We start from the raw sequence: 7,198 nt of genomic DNA, 5'->3' as shown, positions 1-7,198 counted from the left end.
GACCGAGGACGGAGAACAGCCTCCACAGATTCAGGCATCAGGAAAGCAGCGAGGAGCCGTTCTCCCAGACTTGCACGAAGCACTAGACAGAAAAGTTCAGATTCACTGTATTCCAAAATAAAACCTAGAACTACTAGAATCAGCGTATTGCCTATCCTTCCCGCGCCTGGTACAGTGGTGGAGAATGCGGGCATAGGCACCATCTGCGGAGTCAAGATGGAGACAGTTGTAGAACAGTTAGTAAAGGGTCAAGGACGAATTGAGTGGGTGTTAGAACAACATCTAGTATCTGCACAAGCCGACAGAGAGATACTAAAGAAAGCCATTGAAGAGAAACAACCCTGGGCGGACCCAGTACAGAGGGGTGGGACAACGGAAAGAACCCTAACCCATGGAGCGCCGGCCGTATCTCTGCAAAAATATAGACAGGGAGAAGACCCCGACGCATTTCTATTAAATTTCGAGAGGGCAGCAAGGGCCTGTGGCTGGCCAGTCGCAAAATGGCCATTCTTTTTGGCACCTCTCTTAGGCGGGGAAGCCCAGGCTGCTTACCAAGTAGCAAATCCAAGAGGAGACACCACCTATGTCGAAATCAAAAAAATAATCCTAGATCATTTGGGGTTAGATCCCGAGGCATATCGCCTAAAATTCAGAAAGGAGAGAGGATCTGTAGGTGAAAATCCCAAAACTTTATTCGTGAGATTAAAAATGGCGGCGGACAAATGGCTAACACCCACTACCAGCACGAAAGAAGAAATACTTGACCGAATATACTTGGAACAATTTCTTGAGGCTCTTCCCTACGCTACTCAAAAGTGGCTTCGCCAACATAACAATTTAACAACCACACAAGCAGTGGAGATGGCCTCATCATTTACCCGGGCTCAACCTAAAAATTTCCCGTTTGAGATGGAAAGGAAGGGAGTAGTACGACTTGAGAAACCGGTTGTACGAGGAAAAGATACCACCCGTCCCCGTACATGGAGGACTGAGAACACGGCCAATACAGGGCCGCAATGTTTCGACTGTGGTCAATGGGGACACATTGCCCGGATGTGTCCCAAGAAAAGGAATGAGGAAGAACCAATGGAGGTCGGGTACCTCCCCAGGGCTGTACTGTTTTCCGCAGAGATGGGAGGCTCTTTTAGAGTAAGTGTGAAAGTCAATGGTCACCTATTATCAGCTTTGTTAGATTCGGGGTGCCGACAGTCGGTAGTCCAAACTCCCTATGTCAGAACAGGGCAATATGTTTCCCAGGGGTTAGTAAACATCAAATGTGTTCATGGGGATATCCGGCCCTACCCCATTGCTGACATTGTAATTGAACAGACTGGGGAGCCCCCACAAACTGTAAGAGTAGGAGTAATGTCCAACCTACCCGAAGACCTAATAATTGGGACAGATAACCCTAGTTTCCTAAACATGTTTAAAGATAAACTAAAAACAGTGTGTCACACAGGGGAGGAGGGTAATACCCTAATAGAACGTCCGCTTAGACCTAGCCTCCAAGTTAGGAGGTTGACTAATAACTCGACGTCCCCCACTAAGGGTTCTGCGAAAGCAGCTGGTTATGACCTCTACAGTGCATATGATTATGTGGTTCCTGCCAAAGGGAAGTCCCTTGTCAAAACTGACCTACAAATTGCAGTCCCTCCCGGGTGCTATGGTAGAATTGCTCCACGATCAGGGCTAGCAGCAAAGCATTTTATTGACGTGGGGGCTGGTGTTATTGACGAGGATTATAGAGGTAACGTTGTAATCCTCCTGTTTAATTTTGGTACAGAAGCCTTCCAAGTGAGAAAAGGCGATAGAGTGGCGCAATTAATTTGTGAGTGTATAGCTGAGACTAGGCTGGAAGTACTCCGCCAGCTGGAAGACACAGAAAGAGGCTCTAATGGTTTTGGCTCTTCAGGTACACGTACACAGATAGTGAACTCGCTCCTGACACATGATCCTTGGGTTATGGATAGAAGCTTTAAATTTGCGCAAATCAGTGATTCCACTCTGTTCAACGCGTGGGAACAAGCACATCAGAGAGCTGAAAACTCAAACATTTTTCCAGGGTTTATTATCGATGATGACCTGTTGTATAGAATAGGTGGCGAGGGGCAACCCGCCCAGCTATTGGTGCCTGTCTCATTCAGAGAGCAGGTCCTTTTCTTTGCTCACAGCCATCTCGTCGCCGGTCACTCCGGCGCCGAGAAAACAACCCAGAATATCCTGAGGCAATTTTTTTTGGCCCGGTATTTATAAAGATACCGAATCTTACTGCAGGTCCTGTGAGATTTGCCAAAAGATGAATATGGTTAGACCACAGGCAGTCCCTTTGCAACCACTACCAGTCATTGGCAAACCTTTTGAGAGGGTCGGCATGGACCTTATCGGACCGCTGCCTAAAACTAAAAAGGGGTTCCAACACATTTTAGTTGTTGTTGACTATGCCACACGGTTCCCCGAGGCTTTTCCGTTGTCTGTGGCCAATTCCAGACAGGTCGGAGACAAAATGATTGAGTTGTTTAGTAGGGTTGGTTTTCCGAAGGAGATTTTGACCGACCAGGGCACGCCATTTGTGTCGAAGTTAATGAAGGAAATTTGTGACACGTTGAACGTCCACCAGATCCGTACCTCAGTTTACCATCCGCAGACGGACGGACTGGTGGAACGCTACAACCGGACTCTAAAATCCACCCTTCGTAAAATGATGGAGGTTAGTGGGGATGATTGGGATCGGATGTTACCTTTAGCACTATACGCCATTAGGGCTCAGAGACAGAGTAGTCTGGGCGTATCAGCCTTTGAAATGCTTTATGGCCAAAAACCTCGCTCATTGCTGGAAATGACCCGGGATGCCTGGATTAATGAACAGGCAGAGGAGGCGAAAACTACTCTTGAGTACGCCAGGGACCTGAAAGCTAAATTGGGTAAACTAAGGGAGTTGGCGTTGGACCATCTTGAGCTTAGTCAGCATAGACAGCAGACTAGTTACGATAAAGGAAAAAAATGGAGGCGCCTTAATATCGGGGACTGGGCTTTGGTTCTTCTTCCATCCTCATCCCATAAATTCAAGGCTGAGTGGATGGGTCCCTTTAAAGTGGTGGGGGTCATTGGGAGTACTAGTTATAAATTGCAGGTAACACCACGGAAGCAGCAATCTTATCATATAAATTTGCTGAAAAAGTGGTTAGGTCCTCCACCTGCGGACATCCATGTGACTACTACACCAGGATTAGAGGGCTCAACTATTGACATGCTTGTTCATAATGAAGAACTGAAGGCCCAACAACAGGAAGAGCTGAGGGAGACTTTGGAACTTTATGGGGATGTTTTTTCCAACAGACCTGGAAGGACCTCCCTAGCGGAACATTGTATTGACACACCACCCAACAAAAAGGTTAGGATTAAACCTTACAGAGTCCCCGAAGCCAGAAGAGCGGCAATTAAAGCTGAAGTAGACGAAATGCTGCGATTGGGGGTGATTCGCCCATCGAAAAGCGATTGGTCTAGTCCCATTGTAATGGTCCCTAAACCCGATGGCAGTCGAAGGTTTTGCATGGACTTTCGGGCTCTTAATGACATTTCACTCTTCGACGCGTATCCCATCCCTAGAGTGGACGAGTTAATTGAGCGACTAGGACAGGCCAAATACATTTCTACCCTCGACTTAACAAAAGGGTATTGGCAGGTGCCTCTGCGACCCGAAGACATCAAAAAAACGGCATTCTCAACAGAGGAGGGTCATTTTGAGTTCACGGTCCTTCCATTTGGCCTTCATGGGGCGCCTGCTACATTTCAGCGCCTAATGAACACTGTTCTCGCAGGGTTGTCGGATTTTACATCGGCTTACCTGGATGACATTGTAATTTACAGTCCAGATTGGCAGTCTCATCTCCGACACCTGTCTGTGGTTTTGAAAGCGCTTAGGAAGGCTGGCCTCACTGTCAACGCTAAGAAATGCAAACTAGCTTTCCATAAAGTTAAATACCTTGGATATGTCTTGGGACATGGCTTGATAGAACCTCAAATTGAGAAAGTTAGGGCCATTGCTGACACTCCATTCCCATCCACAAGACGGGAGTTGCGTTCCTTTTTGGGACTGGTGGGATACTACAGACGCTTTATCCCACAGTTTGCGGACATTGCAGCCCCTCTCACTGACGCTCTGAAAAACGCTGGGCGAGCATCTTCACCGGTTCGTCCCACCGTACCGATGCAGGAGTCATTTAGAGTTCTGAAGTCCGTGATTACCTCTACACCAGTTTTGGTTCCCCTGATTTCACTCGCCCGTTCTGGGGCAGTGCTCTCCCAAACTGGTCAGGATGGCCTCGATCACCCAATTTTATATGTCAGCCGGAAGTTGTTCCCTAGGGAGTTAAAATATGCAACTGTCGAAAAAGAATGCCTGGCAATTAAATGGGCCATTGAAAAACTGGCATATTACCTGGAAGGCCGGCTTTTTGAACTGTTCATAGATCACGCTCCCTTACTCTGGATGGCACGCAATAAAGCTAATAATGCGAGAGTTTTGCGGTGGTTCCTCTCACTGCAACCATACTCCTTTTCTATACATCACCGCAAAGGCTGTGAGAATGTTGGGGCGGACTTCCTATCCCGTCATCCACTCCCCGATCGTGAGTGTCCGGAGGGGGAGGTGTGTAACACAGCGGGGTCAGCACGAAGAAATGACTGTAAAGGATATAAAAGTAGGTACACAGACAAAATATCGATTTTTAAATATCGATATGCAAAAATATCGAAGTTTAAATATCGAAATACAAAAATATCGAAGGTAAGTAATATCGACAGTCTAAATATCGATGTTGGTATGATATCAGTAATATCGAAGTTGTAAATATCGATGTTAATAATATCGAAATTAATAACTTTGATGTTACTAATATCAATTTTTAAATAAATTTAGTGTATATTATATTGTATTTATTATGTTTTATTATTTATTTTTAATGTTATTTTATTAAATATTGTCTTTTACTACTGTAGCGGGTTGTGGGTTTATAGGGGAATAGGGTGGGAAGTAATTTAATTATGTTAAATTAATTACTAATTAGTAGGAATTATTAATTAATTAATTGAGAATTAATTTTTAATTATTTTTAATTAATTTATTAATTGATAAATATGTTCTGTAGTGGGTTATGGGTTTATAGGGGAATAGGGTGGGAAGTAATTTAATAATAATTAATTAATTGATATATGTTTGTACATATTTTAATTAATAATTAATTGGTAATTAATTTCTAATAATTAGTTAATTAATTATTATAATTTTTTACATATTTATAATTATTAATTAGTTGGTAATTAATTATTATTAATTATTTAATTACATTAATTATAGTAATTTTTTTATATATAATTTATTGTTATTCTTAATTAATTAATTGTGCAAAATAATAGTAATTATTAAATTAAATTAATTACAGCAAATGTGCTAATATATTTACTTTATTGTTATTGTTAATTAATAATTAATTGGTAATTAAATAATATTAATTAATTTTGGGTACAGGGGTATTTTTAGGGTTCAGGGTCAGTTTTCAGTTCATGGGTACAGGGGTATTTTTAGGGTTCAGGGTCAGTTTTCAGTTTTTGGGTAAAGGGGTATTTTTAGGGTTCAGGGTCAGTTTTCAGTTCATGGGTACAGGGGTATTTTTAGGGTTCAGGGTCAGTTTTCAGTTTTTGGGTAAAGGGGTATTTTTAGGGTTCAGGGTCAGTTTTCAGTTCATGGGTACAGGGGTATTTTTAGGGTTCAGGGTCAGTTTTCAGTTCATGGGTAAAGGGGTATTTTTAGGGTTTAGGGTCAGTTTTGGGTTTTTGGGGTACAGGGATATTTTTAGGGTTCAGGGTCAGTTTTGGGTTTTTGGGTAAAGGGGTATTTTTAGGGTTCAGGGTCAGTTTTGGGTTTTTGGGGTACAGTCGTACAGGGTAAAAATAAAATAAATGTAAATCAAATCAATTAAATGAAATAAAAAAATATAAAATTACATTAAATTATTACGTTTTTAATTTATTTTAAATGTATATGTATTAGTTTTAATTTTTTAATTATGTTTTAATATTTTTATTTAATATTTGTAACATTATATGTATTTTATAATTATTTGTACATTATTATTTATACATTTAAAAAAACGATATTTTTAATTTCGATATTTTTGTACTACGATATTATTTTTTCGATATTTTTGTACTTACCTTGTTAGGGATAGGATTCCTATATTTTTGACTTCGATATTTTTGTTCCGATATTTTTGTATTTCGATATTTTTGATTTCGATATTTTGTCAGACATTCATAAAAGTAGACAAATGTTAAACACTACCTCTTCCTCTCCACAGAACGTTGAAACAGAGGTAGACACGCAATCCACACACTGGCCCTTTAATTCTGAATGGACTTCGGAATGGGAGGAGTCTCGTCAGGACACGGAAACCTCATATGCCGGAATGGACGAATCAAGGGTGTGCTTGTTCACCCAGAGCGAGGAAGGAGACGAGGAGGAAGACGGAAGCGGAGCGGAGCTAAGGAAGAACGTGTATACGGAGGACGAACGGAGAGACGAGAAAGAAGACGGAAGCGGAGCGGAGCGAAGGAAGACCGGGTCCGAGGAGAGACAGCAGAAGGACCGAGCGGAGGACGTTAAAGAAGGGACGCCAGGAGGCCATCGACACCACGAGCCGCCCAGCCATACACCCGGGGGAGGTGTATGGCTTAACCAGGTGCGTGACAAGCTAAGGGGTTGGGTCACTCGTAAAACAGTAACGTCGGACTAAACCCGGGATCCCTAACTCCCTGGTGTTTTTCCCCTACCACGAGCACAAAACCCTTCACCTCGGCAGTTAGTCACAGAGTGTCTCACGTGTGTTTGGTCCCTCACTCCCCTCCCTGTAATCCGCAATACAGAACGGGTACTGATACACCGTTTTCTTGCCTTTTATTTCCCTGTTCCGGTAACTGACGGGCACCACGGAAATCTACGGAGACCTTCCTCGGCGGACACCCGACCGAGGACGGAGAACAGCCTCCACAGATTCAGGCATCAGGAAAGCAGCAAGGAGCCGTTCTCCCAGACTTGCACGAAGCACTAGAAAGAAAAGTTCAGATTCACTGTATTCCAAAATAAAACCTAGAACTACTAGAATCAGCGTATTGCCTATCCTTCCCGCGCCTGCTACATTGT

The 7,198-nt window shown here is 42.9% G+C and overlaps 1 protein-coding gene across 1 annotated transcript; it reads left to right on the top strand.

Annotated features, from left to right (window-relative positions):
- The first annotated feature begins 216 nt into the window (after window positions 1-216).
- Window positions 217-6,791, top strand: LOC147662778 (uncharacterized). Its single transcript, XM_086950909.1, has 2 exons — window positions 217-1,149; window positions 6,357-6,791. Exons 1-2 carry the CDS (start codon window positions 217-219, stop codon window positions 6,789-6,791), a joined length of 1,368 nt encoding a protein of 455 aa, XP_086807035.1.
- The last annotated feature ends 407 nt before the right edge of the window (window positions 6,792-7,198 follow it).

Source organism: Lissotriton vulgaris, unplaced genomic scaffold, assembly GCF_964263255.1.
Source record: "Lissotriton vulgaris unplaced genomic scaffold, aLisVul1.2 SCAFFOLD_1058, whole genome shotgun sequence".
In the NCBI taxonomy this organism is placed as follows: Eukaryota; Metazoa; Chordata; class Amphibia; order Caudata; family Salamandridae; genus Lissotriton; species Lissotriton vulgaris.
Note: the sequence above shows the minus strand (reverse complement) of the source record. Positions and strands in the feature narration are given on the sequence as shown.

Excerpts from the sequence above, each read along its gene's own strand:
- LOC147662778 (XM_086950909.1), top strand. The coding sequence starts at position 217 with ATGGAGACAGTTGTAGAACAGTTAGTAAAGGGTCAAGGACGAATTGAG. Across the intron at positions 1,150-6,356 it reads AGATGGGAGGCTCTTTTAGA|AACGTTGAAACAGAGGTAGA; the intron begins GTAAGTGTGAAA and ends TCCTCTCCACAG.